This window comes from Odontesthes bonariensis, chromosome 5, assembly GCF_027942865.1.
Source record: "Odontesthes bonariensis isolate fOdoBon6 chromosome 5, fOdoBon6.hap1, whole genome shotgun sequence".
Taxonomy (NCBI): Eukaryota; Metazoa; Chordata; class Actinopteri; order Atheriniformes; family Atherinopsidae; genus Odontesthes; species Odontesthes bonariensis.
The window spans coordinates 33,536,287-33,556,113 of record NC_134510.1 but is presented as its reverse complement, the minus strand read 5'-3'; the positions used below and the strand labels follow the sequence as shown (position 1 = coordinate 33,556,113).

Genomic DNA, 19,827 nt, shown 5'->3' with positions numbered 1-19,827 from the left:
AAAAGTCAGATATGCCCACACTGTGGCAGCACATTTAAAAACTAAAGCATTTGATCAACTTAAAACGTCACTATTATACTTAACTGCACCTGAAAACATTCAGTTGGGTGCAAAGGGGTCAAAGTAAACCTCAGTTGTACACCAACTTTGGCCTCAAACAGAATTAAACCCTTAATATGCTGTTCTTTAGCAAAAGCCTGGAGCAGCTTGTCTGCATGCAATAAACAATAATATGCTTAAGAATGTTAGAATAATTATGTGAAAACAAGGTGTAACCAGATAAATGTCAACAGTTGGAAAGTATTCCTTAAGAGGTGTGTTTCAGATTTAAACGCCATGTTGCAGTTTTATAGCAGAGTGTTGGTTGGTGCATTTAGGCTTCCACAGGCCGCAATCCTGCTGTTAGCCGAGGATCAGCTTTGGAGAGGCTGACCCAGTTACATGGGACTCCCCTAATGGTGGTGCCCCCTTTTTTCTATTTTCAGTATGAAGTGGCGGACTGAGCGAAAATCACCAGCTGTGATCACTAAGATAACGGCAAAAAGTGTAGAAAAGTAATGGTTAAAGAGTTGTTTAGCTAAGGAAAATGTGAAAAGAAGCATCAGTCGCTTCTCATTGGTTAGTAAAAGTCTATCAATGTTGAATTGACCGTTAAGAATTTCCTGACCTGAGATAAGAGAGGATGGATTGCGAGTTTTCTTCTGTAATATCAAATTGGTAAAAAATAAAATAAAACTATCATATTGACCTAACATAACATTTAAGATAGAAGTTTCTGGCCCACATTGCAGACTTCCATTTTAGGGTTTTTACTGGAATGCTAGTAACTTACAAGTAGTAATGTCAATGTAGTAACTTTAAACCACTTTTAGTTTGATCTCCAAAGGATCAGGTCATTAAAATTGGAAAAAAAATTATTGCACTTGGTAAATAAACTACGTATATGTTAGCAAATCTGCTAATCATGGTGATCTCAGTGGAATTAATTGAATTTAGACCACAGAGTTAGAGACACAAATGCTGGCGGAACCTGACTCTGAAGCTGATCTGTCCACCAAACCTCATGAAAATATATCAGTGGCTGTAAACAGAAACAGGCCTCTGCAGCCAGCATCCACTTTAATTTCATTGTTGGAGTGATTTGAGATTAATCCACGTGTCAGCTTCTTGAAAGCAAACTAAGCATCTCTTGAGCTGTGAAGGTCACAAGCTGAGACGTTTCCAGTGAACATATCCTGCACATTATAGTTGTATTGAATTGTATCTACAAATCAGTAATTGGTTTTCAGTTTATAGTGTTATGGCTGCTCTCTGGGGATGCAGAGGTTTATGTAAATAGGTTTTGGTTACATTTAAATATACAGATCTTTGCTGAATGAGTTATGTGCAGCATTAACAAGCTGTTTTGTGCATAGAGTATAACAGCTGGAATGACAAAACTTAGCTCAGAGGCAGACAACTCTGCAGGAAATTACACTTAAATGTGACAAAGAAATATAAATTAGCTGAATTAGGTGTCTATATTTTGCTCATTGGATGTTGCAAGCAAAATGTGAGTATATCACTGGACCCTAAACTAAATGTAGTGTTTTTCATTTCAACATCAAAAGAATTTGTGAATTTTGAAAGAATTATAGGACTTGCAACTTGGCTAAAACCCTGGAAACAGAACAAATTCACCATACAAATGTCTGTGACTATCCAAACTTGTTTATCAAGGTTTAAATGAGTGGGATTATTTTAATGCAAAATGTTGAATATTGAATATGTTGCCATGCTTTGAAATCCCTTCTCAGTTCTCAAACAGAAGGATTAAGCATTTCAGGCTGATTGTTGGTCCAGTTTTAACCCCACTGTGGCTACTAATAAGGTCATAATGGTTCCATCTGCATAATGGAACCTGATGTAGTTATGTTTAATCTGAGCTGAGTTGTTCTAAATGTGCTGCAGAGGACACAATGCCTCAGGGAAAATGAGGAAGTTGGCTGATATGAGTCTGAACGTGACTGACCTTGAATAATAACATGTATTTTTTAATGGAGGTGGTCTGGATTTAAGATCAGTACTATAGTTTCCATGCTGTTTGTTTCTTTAACCTATTTATCTGAGCTTCACTATCTTTCAGGCAATACACACTGCAGCTCAGAGCTCCTGTTTTCATAATTGTTCTGATGAAAAGTGTCACATGCACTCAATCAACAGATAATCACTGCTGACAGGCAAAGACTTGCAGCTGCATGGAAGAGAAATTCCCAGCAGCTCATACAAAAACAACGAAAGGTTCAAATGGACAATCTGCTTGTAATTTTGTCTGTTCCGTCATCATAAAATGTTTTTAAATAGAACGTGTCTATACAATCTGTTCAACTGAAATATAAATGCAGTATGGTCCAAAAGCATTTCAAACATACAAGACTTTATTGTTTGCTTTCAACATTTCTAATTTCCTCTAACTACTGGAGCTATGTTGCTCATTACAGTTCAGTAAGCACATCAGAAGCGCAGTTTCTTTGCAGTTATATTCATTTGTGGCTGCAGAGAATTTTATGTGCATTTTTTAAACTACTCCATTGAATTGCAAAGCTTTTTGTGATATCTCTGCTGTAAAAAAAATACCATCTTGTATATTACTGTACAAAAGTCAAGCCATATTCACACTCATACAGCACATCTTAGTCTACACAACGCTTTTATCTCTTTCACACACCAATGGATGCATAAAAGGCAATGTGGGGTTCAGTGTCAATTGAACCCCTGACCTTCTGATTGGCGTATGACTGTTCTTCCTCCTGAGCTACAGCCACCCCAGTTCATCTTCACAAAACAGCCGCTACAGTTCCATCCTCTGTCAAGGTCCCGGCTCCGAGAGGATTCATCACACTATAAGACCTGTTGTCACTGATTTACAGTCCAGATCTTGTGTGTCTCCTTGGCGGACGTCAGCCTTTTCTCCCCGTTTCCCTTGCCTAAGAATCACATCTTGACCACAGTCTTGTGGTCATGGTCTTTGGCATTTTTCATAAAACACACTAAATAAATGGGAACAAATGATGTGTCTTTGCCACAGGCTGGTGGAATAAAAGTACCTGAAGATGCAATTAAAAACTGGTTCTTTGCTAAGTTGTCTGTTATGTGCAGCCACAACACTGGTTCATCTCTTGAGTTAGGCGCCTTTTATGCCTGAAAGATTCATAGGTCAATATCAAGTGGCTGAACAAGCAAAAAAACATATTCCTCTCAAAATGATCAGGTACAACGACAGGACTGAAAATGGAGTGAAAAATGTCCAGTGTACCGATAATGTCCCCAAGATGGGAACCAGTGAAACCACACAGCAATTTTTCATTAACTTTATCTCAAGGCAGTTCGACATAACTCCCTTTTAGTCTTCTTTAAATGTCTAATCTGATTAAATCAAAGTCCACAGTCATGCCTCCTCCTCTCTGTCAGTCTTGTAAAATCTATTCCACTTTTTAATCTTGCCCTCAGCCTGGCCCGTATTTTCCCTTCCCCTCCCAAAGCCCAGAGTGAGATCAGAAAGTTTCCTTTTATTGGAAAAATAAACACGTGTGAGCTTTTGTTTCAGCACCAGTATCAGAGTTTGTGTTTTGGAGTTTCAGCAGCTTGGTGTACCCTCTCCTGTAATACGCTGGCCTCTTTCTGAGTGCAGCTGACTGGAATTACTTTTCCTTTCATTCTTTTTCTGCAGTTCTTGCATAAGAAAATATGTTTTGCATCAAGAAAAAAAAAATTGAATAATAGCCTAGTTTTTTATGTAAAACGTAGCTGTATGTTAAACTATTCAGTAAACATCATCTTGGGCCCCGATCCGGTTCTTTTAGGTCAAACCTTGTGTTCATTTCTACCTCTTCTAACCTTCTTAAGACCTTGTTAAAATAAATTACTGCTCTCTGCTTGTTCCTGCTTCAGTCCGCAAAAGAAATGCTGCTTTTCCCTCTAGGTAAGTATTAATTATTGAACAGAGACAAAGCTCTGCTATCACACAGGCAGCATAATTCTAAAGTTTTAATACCTCCATTAGAGGTTCTTATGGGTTCAGTTAGTTCTGCAGACCAAGACCTAGCCCGCGAAGTGAGCGAGTCCAGATTCAGTTCAGTCTAATCTGGAAAGGCTGGGTGTACTGATGCAATTCTTGGATCTGTGTGTAATTCCCCAGTTCTGTAAGGATTCTGTCTAAGCCCGTTTTCACCCTCTATTACTCCCCCTTTAAAACCAACAAGGGGCTTTATTAGTGGGCCACAGCCCCAATCTGAACATTTTCTTCCTCAGCAAGTAAAATTACTGTAAATAATCTCTCCTTTCTGTTTGTCCTCCTCTCTTGGCCCAGTATGTCAGCCTAATTAGGTAAATGTTGAGAGGATTGGTTACCTCAATGTAAGGTTGCTTTGGCTGCCCCAGTGTTAATTCTACTGATTTCTGCAGAGCTGCAACAGCGCCTCACATGTGGCTTCATTGAGCCACGGCAAAGGTGATAATGATGGGTTCGGTGAGGGTGCGGTGACTGCACTGTTAGATGGGAAAGCCTGTGTGCCTTATGGGAAGTTTAATAGTGGGAATGAGTCTTGTCGCATGTCAACTAGAGGAGAATCGGATGCCTTTCAAAGAGTTTGACAGGACAATTTGATTTCAGCTCTTTGCAGCCTCTTTGAACATGAGATTTATGGAGGAAGAAATCCATTCATATAGATTTTCTTCAGCCAAATGCTACAGTCTCTCTTGATCTTTTAGCCTGTTTAACTCAGGACAGACAGGAGTCCTAAACCCACAAATCTCTCAGTACTTTTTGAACTTTTGAACTCTCGTTTTCCCAGTTCCTATTTTAAAACAGGCTCCTGATTTATCTCTATATATTGCAGTCCTGATGATACTGGTTATCCAGAAATTTGCACTTGTAAATCACTTGAAAAGCTTCTAAACAATAGATCATTTAAACAACGAATAATATACCAGGCTGGTATACAGCATACATTCTCTCCAACAGAGAAGAAAGGTAATCGTGCAGAACATGACATAAATAGTAGAAGTACAGGATGGATGGATGGAAAGATGAATTGATGGAAGTATAGACAGATGAATAGAAATATTCTCTAGGGTGAGTGAGTTTGTTGGAGAAGGAGCTCCACTGTCTCTGTATTGTGTGATGGAGGGCAGGGCTCCGAACCGGTTCAAGGAACGAAAACGAAAACCGAAAACGAACGGAATTTTACGAGGAACGGAAACGGAAACGGAAACGGAAACGAAAACGAAAACGAAAACGAAAACGAAAACGAAATGGTCTTCAACTGTTCCGGAACAGAAACGTTATTCTGAAATCCATAAAACCGGTTAATAACGTTTTTTTTCATTCTCTATATATTTTATAAAATTTCACAAAAACGTAGCCTTTGTCAGGGGAAAAAAAAAGACTACTTCCGGTTGTGCGTTCACTTCGCTCCCCGTTAGGCTCAATGCAGGCAGCTGTCACGAATCACTTCCTTTATCCACTACTTAGTCTAGTTATCCACTAGTTATCCACTAGTTAAAGTGATGGTTCGGAGTAGATTCACCCTAGGGTCATTTGAACCGTGACATCCAGCCAAGTAGCCCACCCGCAGTTTTTTCGATATTGGCTGAACATCAGCCGAGTTACTGAGTTATCCCGAATAGCTTAGTACAAGCGCTAACGGACCCTGGCAGTATCTCCAAAATTACCACACTAAAATCACATGCCGTGACACCAAACTTCTACAGTAGTACAAATATGGTCTGTACTCACAAAACGATGCATTTGGAAATTTGTACATAGTCCAGGAGTTTATTATTATCAACACAAGCCTAATAGCTTCTCTGCTGCTAAAGCTGCGTCGACGTCACTTCCTTGATCTGGGAGCTTCAATGTAAGATGAGGGTTGATCTACTACTGTAGACAACAAAGCAAGGCTGCTCAATTTCTCCATTGATAAAATAAATCCATAACTCTACAACATAAAAATTCATAAAAAATCATGTAGAATATAGCATATACTTTGTTATCTACAGTAGTAGATCAACCCTCATCTTACATTGAAGCTCCCATATCAAGGACGTGACGTCGACGCAGCTTTAGCCCATCTGAATGTTTTTGGATGCTGCCAGTGATTTATAATATTTGGGCATAGAGCTACGGTGTAAATCAAGGGCAAATACTAATGAGTACGTCTATTCTAAGGTAAAGTCCACACACGTAGACTTGATAGGCCCGCCAAACACTGCCGGAACGATAAGAACGAACGATATTTTACGTTCCGAACCGGTTCAGGAACGATATGTTGGTGGTGGAATGCAAGAACGAAAACGTTAAACATGCCTGAACCGTTCGGAACGGAACGATTGAAAAATAATTTAGTTTTCAAGCCCTGATGGAGGGGCTAAGATACATTGTTCGTGATGAAGTGCAGTTTGTTTGGTGGCATCCTCTTCCTGACTGAAACTTGTTCAGGTTCGGCTGATGATGGCTCCATTTCTGTGAATGAATTTATTGATCCTGCTGGCCCTCCTGGCAATGATGCTGCTCCCGCAGCAAACCAGAGCACAGTAGATGGCACGAGCCATTATAGACTGCATCACACACTGAATGATCTGAGCTTCTTCAGAAAATGTTCTCCTCATATCCTTCTTCGACACGTTGCGTTGATCCTGCAGTCCAGTCTGTTGCTCAAGTAGGCACCCAAGTTCTTTAAGAGCTCAAAAACTCCTTTTAAAACAAAAACAGTAGGTGATATTCTATTATCATTTTGCAACAAGCTCTTTTGTGTATGTATTTGCTGATAATGGTACGCCAGGATCCCCCAACCTCAGGCATATTTAAGATAATGCTCAAATCTATAAGGCAGTAGCAAGACAATATCAAAGAGACTCAGTATGAAACGTGTGGTCCTGGTTATGAACACTGACTGCCATGTTCATGTCTGAAAAGATTAATAGACTGAAATCACATCATTTCGTATTTAACTTTTGCAAGTATGAGGGAAAATTGTGTTTCATAACTAGCGTTTGAACAAAAATTTAGCTTTAAGGAATAAGTAAAACTTTGGGTACACAGTCGATCCTTGTTGGTGTGCTGTTTTTCCCTCCTGATGTAAAAAAACTAAAAATGTAGAGTTACACAAATTGAAAGTGTAAATGTGTTTCAGCTGGAGGTGCTTGGCAAAGTAAAGGAGAGATAAGAGGGCTGGACCGCGGACAGGGCTGGGAGGAAGGGAAGATGGGAAGCAAGAGGTAGTGAACAATAAAAGACATTTTCAGGAAGACGAGCAGCAGGAGGGGGGTGGATGGAGGGAGGGAGGGACGGACGGACGGACAGAAAGAAATGGTGTACTGGCCGCTCAGCGAAGACGCATGCCTGTGAAGGCATGACATGTCAGCGTCTGCTCCGTTTGCTGCTCAGCTGGGTTGCCATGACAACCAGCACATCCTCGTTCATCTCCTTCCTTTATGCATTCCTCTCTCTGCCTTTTATTTCCATCCCTCCCCCATCCTCACCCTGACTTACATAAACCTCTTCTTTGTATGAACACAGAAACACTCGGAGGTTGAGTGCACTGAAGTCTCCTTGAAAATGTGATATCAGGCTTCATCGCTTTTCTCTCCTTCTCACACATGCCCACACTCAAAATGTCTCCTGGCTGGTTGCCAGTGTATCTACTCAGCTGGCAAAATAAAAAAAGGATTCAGGAAGCATTCAGGAAACCAACCTGTGAAAGGAACCTACTTAGCATGTGGAGAGCATAGCCACAGCGTCTGCACACCCTGACACCTTCATTCACTTTACACACCCTCAGCTGGGAGTGTGTGCATCAAACGTCTAATACGGGATGAGAAAGGTGCTTAGAGATCATGCTTCTGTGCTGAAAGAAGAGTCTTAATGGTTTTCGAGTTCCACTGACTTCCTTGAGCACTACTAATAGTTCACTTTTCATTGGAATAAAATGCCTTATTATTTTAATTAGAGTTGAGCCGTGCAAAACAGAAACAAACTAATTACGTAGCTCTAACCTGAGCTCCTAAATCAAGAATCAGGGGGAAAATGGCTTCTCACTCCTGTGGCTAAAATTGACGTTGTACTGCGTGCATCAAGCTTAAATTCAAAACTAAGAAAAACCAACCGACTGCTGCCTCAGAGCAGGATTTCCTTTCTTTTCTTGATTCTTGAAAACCTTTCACCTCTCACCCAAAAAGGCTTTTTCAGTTCTAACTGACTGGTGGTGAATTTCTGGCTAATAAACTGTTGTATAAACTGATCCACCTGTCAATTCTGTGGCTTATTTAGGTCATTCTCATTTGTGTATTGTTTACCTGGCTGACTGACGTGTGAGATGTTTTGGTCGCAGGATTCAGGGTGTGAATGATTGTGAAACTGTCAGGGGAGGCGAGTCAGGTTGCATTATGAGTGTTAGGTAGTTGATACAGCAGCCACCTTCTTGCTTATTTTTCTCCTCTGTCGAACCATCTGTTTTTCCTTTCCAGAATATGTAGGATCGTTGTGGACACAATTTATATGGTTTGTTTAATCAAAACATTTATGGTGATAATGTGTCTTGATAAACAACTTATTAATTTGTGCAACAAGCGCTTGCGTGGAGCATCTCTGCTGGTTGCTTAGCAATCTCACTCTGGATCCTCACAGCACCAGGTACTTGTTAATCTCGGAGTAGATATTGCATGTAACGTCCATATAAAAAACACATTTTGTGTTGAGTAGTAATCTGTAGGTTTTAACAGGCAGCAGTTTCATTTTTCATGACAAGCTAAGCTAAACATGCAGTGGCTGTAAATCTATACATTACACCAAGACATTAGAACAATTTCAATCAAAATGTTTTCCTAACTCAAACAGCTTTAAATATAATCAGCAAAATTCTCTTCAGCTATGGCTGTAGCGCAGGAAATAGAGTGGTTGCCCACTAGTTGAAAGGTGAGTGGTTCTGTATCTTTCCCAGGGACACTGAGAAAGATACTGAACCACCAACATGTTCCTTACTTATAAGTGGTATAAGTGAATGAATGTGAAACAGCACAAATAAAGCTTAAACGGAATATTTCAAGAGGTGCTCTGTCCACATATACTGTATATATACTTCACTCATGTTACAGTGAGGCTGTGTTGCTCAGCAGCTCTATACAGTCGTGTTAAGCTGTGAGATAGATTTGCCGTTTTCCACTGCAAACAGCGTGCAGACAAAGCCATCTGCCTCTGTGGTTGCTGTCCCCGGGCGGACTCTGTACTCGGGTGGAGTCTGTCCTCTGCCAGACAGCTATGAAAGGAGCATGGGACTCAGATGGTGGCTGTGTGTGTGTGTTTTTGAGTGTGTTGAATCTCAAAACCCCCAAATGTCTTCCCTGAATGCGTATGTTTGGGACTGTGCGTGCATTTGTGTGGGATAGCAACCGTGTCTTTTATAGCAGGAGAATCGCCTCAGGCTGTGTTTCTGTTTCACTTTCCTTTTTCAGACGAGCAAAACGAAGACATCGTCAGAATAAACCGTTAAATTGAAGCCTGACAGTGACTAATGCTCCTGCTGTTGATGAACTCTCTATGAGCTAATGTAACATATAACATGCTGTGGCACATTAAAAGGTTTTTCTGGCTTTATAAGAAACTTTCTTTCTTTTCTTTTTTCTTAGATTTTTTCACAACAAAGCACTTCCAGATAATCAGAAGCAGTAGCGTGAGTCATGAACATTCATAAATGGGCTGAATTTGAATAAGGAGGCATTCAGAGCATGCTTGACTGCTCAAGTGTTTAAAAGCCAAATGTATGAAAGATATCTGGCTATGAGCTAAACCAACACACACGTGTCATATGCTGATGAATTGTTAAGATGTGGTTTTAACACACTAATCATGTCCAGTTTTCATGAACCTTTTTATATTTTCTACTTTCTTGCCTGCCTCATCCCCAAACTTCTTAACTTTTCCTCAGTTATCTTCCATTTTCCACTTTTTTAAACATATCCCCGTTCTCTTTGTGTTTCTCAGATGCAACGTCCAGGATTACATTTGGCACAAGGGTGCCCGCTGCGAGTCAGTGGTGACCGAGTTCCAGGTGATGTGTCTGGCCGTGGGCGCCTCAGCTCTGGTGGTCCTGCTGCTCTTCATGATCGTCGTCTGCTTCGCAAAGAAGCTCCACGTGCTCAAGACGGAGAACAAGAAGTTGCGTAAGCGCAGGTGAGGCTCTATTGAGAATCCGAGCCGCCGGTTTCAAGCACCGCGTCGTCTCTAGTCAGCGTCAATACTGGAAACAGTAGGCCTGGCTCTGTCAAAATAAAACAGAGCTTAGGATAGATGACAGTTATTGGCAGACACTGCCCTATTCTAAGGCTAGGAACTAAAGCTGCTGATATTCATCTAACTGTGACGGATTAAACACAAACATGCTCCTACTTGACTAAAATGAGTATTAAATGCAAACCTTTTACACAATTGAAAGTGTATATTCTTATGAAAAACAGAAACAAAAATGGATACACAACCCAGACCCATTAGCTCTGCTCATGTTAGCTGACATCAGAAGAAAAGGACTGCAGCCTCAAACCCATCAACTCCCCGAAAGCTCTTTACGCACATGGGTGACGTTACATTAATGGCTTCATCAGTAGGTTAAGTGATGGCATTTAATCATTCCGGCATCGGTTACTTTTCTGTTAATGTTCTTCATACTTCATTCTGCCTGTGAATGTGAGAGAAAGAGACACCTGTGAGTGCAATATTTGCCATTCATGTAGAATGAAACCGTGTATGAGGTGCTGTGTAATAATAATCTTCACAGAGTCACTGTTTTCTCACGTCATATTGCCATAATAAGTCACATTAGCGTACAAAGCATGCAGTGACTGTGTGAAGCAGGTGAAAATACTCACATACACTTTTCTACATATTTAAGGTTATTGAACAGTCTGTGTTGTACTCATAAGGGTATCACTGTGCCACAGTAAGATTGTGGTTTTCATTCATTCTTATCTGATGTTTGTCAGATAAGAAGCAAAAGCACCACACAAAAAAATCAGAGTCCTTCCAGCACATGTCAGATTGCTGATCGCTGAACAGCTGACCAAAAGCCAAAGTAACCCACTGCTGATGTGTGTCTGTCTGGTAATGTAACAGCAGTTCACAATTGTGCCATGTTGGAAGTGATCCATATGTGTTACTAGGTCTGACAAAATCAGATCGCTATCACTAAATGTAATGGAAAAGCACCAGGGGTGTAATTCACACACAAGACTGACCTTTTCACTTATAGCCAGATTAACGGAAATGGAAAATGGACTGCACTTGTATCGTGCTTTTGTAGTCTAGCTGACCACTCAAAGTGCTTCCACACTGCATACCACATTCACATTCACTTACACACTTATACAGCACGTCGTAGTCCATATAGGCTTCTCACATCTCTTAAGTTTAAAAGATCAATAAAAAAAATTTAAAAAACTGAAGCTTACTCACAGCCATTATGGTGCAGCAGATTTACTGAACCAGAAAACTCTTTCTTTGGCTGGTGCTGCCTTTGGGTAAAACAGCCGCTGCAGCTTATGTTTATTGTGAAAATTACAGAGGCAGACTGATCGATAGAGAGAAAACAGAGGGACAATAGATTTGGTAGAATTAAAATCTAAAGGAGCTCAGCAAACAAGGCCTCTGGACCAAAAACATTAAACACACATTGCAATCAATCAATATGTGAGTGGTGTCAGCCCCCAGAGAGGAGAATAGATGCAGAGTGTAAACAGAATAAGTCTAAGGCACATATGCAGTGAAATGTGTTGACCAAAAGGAAGGTTCAATTTTGATTTTCATAGTCAAAAGAAACATCCACTGTTAGTATGGTAACAAACAGGAAATTAAATGTTATTTTTATAGATGCTACATGTCATATTATCAACCCCTAAGTATCCCTCTCTGTCCTGATTTTCTGTTCAAGAAAGTCTCTGAGATTTAAAGCTACATGTTTACTGCACATCATTAGTTCCCAGTGGAAACAAATTAGTCTTATTTATGGTTTAAATCATCTTGGAACCTATTAAGGAGCTCGACTTCCTGGTTAGAAACCACTTAACCACTGGTTAGAGGAAGGCTGCAGCTTTTCAAATCTAAACTCAAATGTTGAAAATCCTTGAAATTCTTCATCAAATTCTCAATTTACAATTTAATCTTAATCAGAAATGCGCTCCCATTTAAATATTATTTTTTTTAGATGCTTGGAAACGATGAAACAGTTGATGATTATGACAAAAGTGAAATTAATGACTAGGAGAAGCTTTTGTAAAGATTTGTCAAGATTTCACAGCAGAGGGAGAAACGACTTGAGATTTGCGGGACACGATAAAAGAAAGAGGCAGGAGGTGTAAACAGCATGTGTCCTTCACGGGAGCAGAGAAAGACAAGGCGGGGGGGGGGGGGGGGGGGCTGTTGCTGTACCCTGAGTGGAGGACTTATTTTTCACAACAGTAACTTGTCACACAGCTACATTGGAAAAAAGACTCAGAGTGATTGCAGTTAAGGTTGAGTGCCTGACTCAAGGACAAATGATTGAACCAGCTGCAGCATGATAACTGTAGCAGCTACACAACCATTGATCTAATGTTCCACCACCCGAAACCATTAATATACTCTAACGCTGAACACGAGCCAAATTCATCACCGATGGTAGTAGCATCAGGTTGTGACGCTGTAGTCTAAATCTTCAGCTTGTTCCTCTTGTACTGTTGTCACATTAATACAGCAACAAGCATCTGCTAACCTTCCTTCGCAAATACACAGAGATAAGTTTCGGAATTTACTTACAGATTCCTGCATCAGCAGGTGAAAAAATAGTTAATCTTTTGACAGACTTTGTGCCTGTTTTTTAAATAGCACTGCTATTTCCTGTCTCAAACAAAGACGTTAGAAATTGCTCATCTTCCTGCTCTGTGCCCAGAATATTTGTATACATTAATAAAGTAATCACTGTAGTTTTATACAAGTCTTTTATTAATGTTATGCATTTGTTTCACTTAAAAAACAAGGGTTTTACAAGTCATTTCTGGCTAAATGGATAGAAACAGTATTTAATTTTAGGAAATATGTCAAAAATATTTTTATTATGCTGTATATAGATTCTGTGATGGACTGGCGACCTGTCCGGGGTGTACCCTGCCTCTTGCCCTGTGACAGCTGGGATAGGCTTTTTTTTGGTATGTTTTTCATTCAGGAGGTTAAAAACAACTGTAAATATTCTTTAAATACCCTCAAACTGTTGAAAATGCTGCCAGACAAACTTCTTGTTATTTCAAAGACTGCAGTCTCTAATTTTGACAGAAATATACACTACAGACAGATGTGACCAATTAAAGAAAATGATTGAATCCTGCTTTGGGTCCTCTTGTGCACCCACAGGGAAGTGCCATTGCAAGTCAATATCAACTTCTTGAGTGATTACCTTTATTATTTAACATTTCTATCTTGATGAAAGTAGTTTCCTCCAGGCTCGTATCCACAAAAGGATTTGATTATGATGAATATTCTGTCATTGGATATTGCAGCCACCAGATCTCAATCCAGTTGAACACCCATAAGAATCAGAACTCTTCTTAAATATTCTTTAATCATCGTTTTTTGAAGAATGGTGTTTAGTTTCTCCTAGACTTGAAGTAAAAAATTCATGTGATGGCCTAATACCTCACTGTAGATGTCTGTACTTTATAATGAATGGCAGTCACTAAGTGGGGGTAGTTAGAATCCAGACAGAGAACAAAGTCTATGAGATGGATGAAGAGGGGGATGGGCAGCGAAGAGACAGGCAAGAACGGTCTGAGGGAGATGAGGAGCAGAGGAGGAGAAAGGAGGTAAGAGTGGCATCATGGAGAGCAGGTGTGCACTCTCATGGAAGTAAATCTGGGAGTTTTCTGGTTTTGTTCCATCATAAGTCATTCACAATCTTGAATGAAAAACATTAAAAATTACTTTAATAATTTCCTCAAGCTCATGGGATTCTGAATGTGATGTTAATCATACTGAAAAAGTAAGTATTTGTTTGTTAACTATAGCGGAGGTAAGGTTATGGACCGCCAGATACACTGCAAGAAGTCTCATCTCATGGTCAAGGTTAAAGAAAATAAAGTGCAACACTTTCAGAAATTGATTTGAAGAGTGACTGATGGATTGAAGATCGGATTGAAAAAAAAAAAAAGGAATGAGTCAGGGTTGTTCCAATATGGCTTTGCCAGTGCCTAGGTTTTCGTAGCGATCTCCCTAGCAACAGAGCCATTTTGGATGAGCAAGGGACGGCGATCAAATGTGAACCGAAGGACCGAATCTTCATCAGCAGCTCCCACGCTGCAGAGTGTATTTTTAGCTCCACGGGGAGAGTTAGCACGCAAGTCATGGTGGAGGAGATTAAGGGGAAAGAAGATGTTGATTAGGAGGAAAAGTGGTGCAGTTGTAATGCTGGCTAGCAATAATTTTTAAAAGGGGAGAAAAGGGTGATGTCATCAGTACTCTGGATCCAGCTGAAAGTAGGGCAGTCTGAACAGGGGGAGGGGAGGGAGCGAAAAACAGGCAGAGGAGGGGTTGACCTACATACAGCTGTGCGACCTGAGGGGTGTGAGCGGCAGGGTGCAGCATGAAAGAGACAACACTGCCTCATCAAGTGGTCGGCTTAAAGAAATCAATAAGGATGGAGAAGGAGGAAGGAGAAGAGGAGGAAGTGGAAGACAGTAGATTAGAGGAGCAAAAAGGAGGGCAGGACGAAGCAGAGGATCGGGGGGAGGAGAAGAAGAAGAAACTGTATCAGGAGGGAAAGAAAGAGAAAGTGAAAGAGGAACAAGAGAGAGCAGTTTCAGAGAGAAAAAAAAACTCAGCGTGACACACGGAGTAGAGTCTGTGTGCTGCTGAAAAGGCTGAAGAAAACATGAGACTCCCACACTCCCAATCTGCTGTGGGAGAGAGTTTCTGTGCTGCAGTCGACCCTAATCAAAGAGTGATGGAGCGATGGAAGATGCTGGCTCAGATATGTGAAAGTGAATACGAGTCACACAAGAGGTGTTCAGTACACATCAGGATGAATCTTTAATCTGAGCAGTATATGTTATCACTTACTGAACGAGTGGCTTTCAGCAGGGAGTTCATCGTTGTGGGCTGAGCTGTGAAACACGGGTCATTACTTTCTGGTAAAACATTTATTGACCACGTACACCAGAGAAACGAACATAATCCGATCATTCTGTTGGTATTAATAACCTTCCAAACTAATGCAAAGTGCTGTATAGAATTTAGCTTGAGTAAATCTGCTGTGAACTGAATGTGTTCATTGGATCTAGTGCAGATCGCAGTGCAACCAAATCATGAGTCAATGGTTTGACCGATGAAAGAAAAATAAGAACTTGCTTCTTTGTCTGCTGATAAATGTTGGGCCGACCAAAATAATGCAAATCAGAAAATTAAATTTAGCTAAATGACTCCTCTTTCTCAAACGTTTTAGGTGAAACTATCTTTTACAGTATATATTCATGGAGCACGTGAGGTAAATAAAATAAAATGCAGATTTTGCAGTGACAGCAGCATTGGTACTTTGCTAGCTTTGACAACAGCATTGGAATTAACAACACTGTTAACAACGCTTGTCCTTTCTTTTCTTATACACTATCTAAATGAATGAGCCACATGTTCAGACCTGGAGCACATGAAAAGATGAAATGATACACAGATAGAAAAAACATTTTCACAATGGAAAGATAAAACAGTACATTTGACGTTTATTAAACTAGGTTGTTTTAGTTTATATCGGGATGCCTTTTACCGTATTAACCAGGAAAAATAAACCAAATCCACCTTGAAAATAGGCCACTTCTACTCTGCACACTTTCTTGTTCCTATCCCTTTATTGTTGCTGCAGTTTGTTGCTATAAATAGCAGTGCATTTCATAGATAATTCACATTAGAGTACTGCACTAGGACTGGGAACCCACAGGTTCTGCAGCACATGATGCAAATCTTACAGGGTGGGTGGTAAAGTTCAGAAATCTAACAGGAGCAGGATTAAGAAAACAGTCCCTCGCAGGGCTTTATTACAAACTTTAGTAATGTTTTTAGTCTTACTGTCTTTTTCAGCTGTTATTTAGATGAGTCTAGGCAATTAAACAACTCGTTTGATTTAGAAAAATATAAATATGTTCTTATTTATGTTCAACACTCGCCGATTAACAGTGAAAAATGATAAAGGGTCCATCCCAATAACATGGTTCTCAAAAATGAACCACCTCACAGTTGGACAGATTTTTTTCTAAAACTGGTGCAGTTTGTGCTGCAAAAATCACTAAACCTGAAACCAAAAAACAGCTTTGAATACTGTACATGGTCGGTTATTGGCCTTTTTGTCAGATTGCTGTCAAATGCTAAGTTTATCTATCATAAGGTATTATTTCAACCAAAGGTAAAGATAATAGTACTGTCAAAATTACTATAAAGCAAAGATTGAATTATGATTGCAGCTAATGTTGTGTTATTCTGGTGTGGCTGCTCAAAAAGTTTTGAAAGACATCTATGATGATATACTTGCAAAGCAGCCTGTGTCTAACTGAGAACAGTCCATCAGCCAGCAAAATAGAAATGAAAACAGGCCATTCCAACATGAAACACATCAAAATGAGGTAGTTGGTGCCTGTCTTACTATTCCATTGGTTTTTTTTCCTTGGTTCTGTTAAATTAAAGAATCAGACTGTCCTGTTGCATTGTATTCACACCTCGGTTATTTGTGGTGTTGCTTAAATTGTACTCAATTACAAGTAAAAGTACTACTGTTAAAAAAATACTTAAGTAAAAGTACAAAGTACTCTAGTACCTTGTACTTGAGTAGTCTAGTACTAGACTACAATTCACACAGGTTCACCAGAACTGGACAATAGAAGATTGGAAAAACGTTGCCGGGTCTGACGAGTCTCGATTTCAGTCGCAGTCGAATTAGTGGCGGAACGGAAAATTTCCGCTTTCCGCGAACGCGTCAATTTCTACTTAATTACAGTAACGTTAGTATTTGTGATTCGTTACTTCCACCCCTGCCCAACAGACATGTCTTATACTTCCAGCAGCGTCTATAAGGTTTAAATTTAAGTCAGTCATGATTTTGTGGCTCTAATGCAGCTGAAATGACTGATGCTGTTGTTTTTCTCCAATGCTCAGGTGCTAAAAGTTGCTACTATCATCACAACTAAGGATCAACAACTGCCTGAATATCTAAAGTGCACAAATTGATCTTTTATATTGTATTTGTTTCATTGGTGCAAATATATTAGTGTGAAATGTCAAACTATATTTGATTTCTTGTGCAGGATTATTAACGGGCAACAATTTGTTTAGAGGGAGCAGAGTGAGAGGTACAAAGCAGGTTTGTGGTGCTCGAATCTGTGATCACAAATGTTGATGGAAAACATATTTCTCTCCCACTGCCTCTCCCTTGTCACTACCATGTCTTTGATTGTCATGTCACATATTTCATCAAATATAAATATGGAAGCTCAGCATGCTGATCAGAGAAACGGTAGCTTTTTGAGCAGAAAGTAGATCACGGCCTCTTTAACTATACATATGACGGGGGAGTGAAATGATGAGGAGTAACACAAGACATCTCAAGACTCAAGGGTTCTCTGAGCTTTAAGATCTTCAGAGTAAAAGTTTACATGAGCAAGTGGCAAATAGCTGTCATTTCATATATGACATGGGAGGTTTATTAGGTCGAGGGAAGAAACAAGACACTCTCGACAACGCTACTGCCTCATTTGGTCTCTGAGACACACATCTCTTTGCTTTGAGAAGTCTGGGACAAAGAGGAACATTTCAAAGAGTTCAGTATTACTTAGAGTGGAACTCCCAGAGAAGATGAAAGGAAAGTCTCTGTTTGACTGCATCTGTTTCAGAGTAGTTCAGCATTATTTCAGGATACTGTCTTCTTAATGGGATTAGACTGATTAGAATTATGGAGGCACAGCTGAAATCATACGATATGTCTGTGTCCACTTTAGGGCAGCAGTAGTATCCAATCCTAGTATTTAACTGTAAGGGATCATCTGAAGTTATGACCAATTATCTTGAACTTATCATTAACATTTCCATCCTAATTACTTTAGAGACTTTGCTACTTTATCAGAAATGTGACAGAAATGCAGCTCTTTTAGCAGCCAAACAGACTCAATCTGTGGTAATAAAGAATCCACACCCTGAACTCATGTAGCACACAGAGCATGAAGTTTTTAAAGTGACTGATCTCCAATAACAAGTGACCTGATAGGCAGTTCACTCAAAAACAATAATCACTACCAACAGTTTTATTTAATTGTGACAGCGAAGATGCAGAAGCAAAGGTGGAAGTTGGATGATGGAGGATGTTGTTATGGAGCCACAAAGTCGACCTGGGGAGGAAGTTAGGGGGGGCGGATTGGTCAACAAAAGTGGGCGTTTCAAAAAGACACCATACCTGTATATAAATGCCCCTTATAAACTGCATTAGATGCTTCACCTTTTGTATTCCTGCCATGAGGTTTCATGCATTCTTTTCACAGAACTTCACACATAAACGGAGTAAGACACGGCATCTTCAGAAGTGACAGCAGCTAGTTAGTTATGATTGGGTTATAGAAAAGACATGGGTTGCTGCACTATGGGATGGTCTTTAGCTGTCTTACAGATTTCCTCTTTGGTGTGCAGAGCATTGATGAGTCATGTTGTTCCTTCAATTGACTCTAGAACATTATGAAAACTTGCTTTCATAAGAAGCAGTATGATTGATTACAGCATGTGCTTGCAGCCCTAACCCCTGGCAGTAAAGATCCAGTGTGCTAATGAAAGACACTTAGAGTCCATTAGTGAATAATTGCAATGAATGGTTATTCAGGAAGTTTTAATAATGATTCAGTAATGTATTTTATCTTTAAAAAACCTATAATTGTGAGATGTTAATGTTTCCCTTTGTCTGTTGTTTTTTATAAGGCAGTATTCATGTGTTGTGATACTAACCTATAGCCTGTACTTATCAATATGTAACCCTAACTGTGTATTTCTTTTTCCTAATTGACTAACTGCAAAGTGAAAAGTTCTTGGATGATTTTGGGTCGGATGGGGCTGAAACCTGGATCTTATAAGTGTTTTTGAACCTATTAATATTGTGCAATATCACTTTCCACTTAATGGAAAACTTGGATATGTTACAGTTTTCAAAGGAAAACGTAATGATTTTAGATTGATTTTACCATTTTTGAGTATTTATTGTTAAACTGCTAGGTTTTTCACTGTGGACCAATATATCAGCTACAGCCTGGAGTGAGCCTGCACAGGAGTTGAATGTAGGCATATTGTAGCCATTTTGTGTATAAAGAACCAAGTAACATTTTATTCTTAGTGTGTTGCATCACAGAAAATGTTTGTGTCTGTTTTGTTTTGAAGTCACAATCGTGCTGTCTAAGTAATGCTGCTTTCTCGCTTTTTCTCCCAATCCTCTTGTTTTTACTCTGAAAATCCCTTCTCTCTTCCTTTTCCTCAACGATGTCATCTTTTCCTAAATGTTCTCTTCTTGTTTCCCCTCATTTCTCCTTTGGTTTCATGTTCACTCACTACCTCCCCGCTTCCTCTGTCATTTCTTGGGGGGTTTTACTCAAATTTGACCTCATCCTCTTTCTCGCATCTCATCATTCCTTCTTCTTCCTTTTGTACCCCCATATTACTCTCTTTACTCTCATTCCTTTTTTCTCCTTTGCTCTGTCTCCCCCGAGTGATTGTGCTTTCTAACCTTGTGTTTTTTTGTTTGTTTTTTCCCCTAAATGTTT

General features: G+C 39.8%; 2 protein-coding genes across 15 annotated transcripts in view; one reads left to right on the top strand and one right to left on the bottom strand.

The window, feature by feature from the left end:
- The window catches only part of LOC142380376 (fucolectin-like), a 173,546-nt gene that overhangs the window by 83,620 nt on the left and 70,099 nt on the right, over positions 1–19,827 (bottom strand). The gene's annotated exons all lie outside the window — the stretch shown is intronic.
- Positions 1–19,827, top strand: part of cspg5a (chondroitin sulfate proteoglycan 5a) — a 63,735-nt gene that overhangs the window by 31,874 nt on the left and 12,034 nt on the right. For all 14 annotated transcript variants that reach the window (XM_075466172.1, XM_075466170.1, XM_075466167.1 and 11 more), the window contains exon 3: positions 10,019–10,207. In XM_075466172.1, the coding sequence (XP_075322287.1) occupies positions 10,019–10,207 (189 nt within the window). The remainder of the gene's footprint in view (positions 1–10,018; positions 10,208–19,827) is intronic.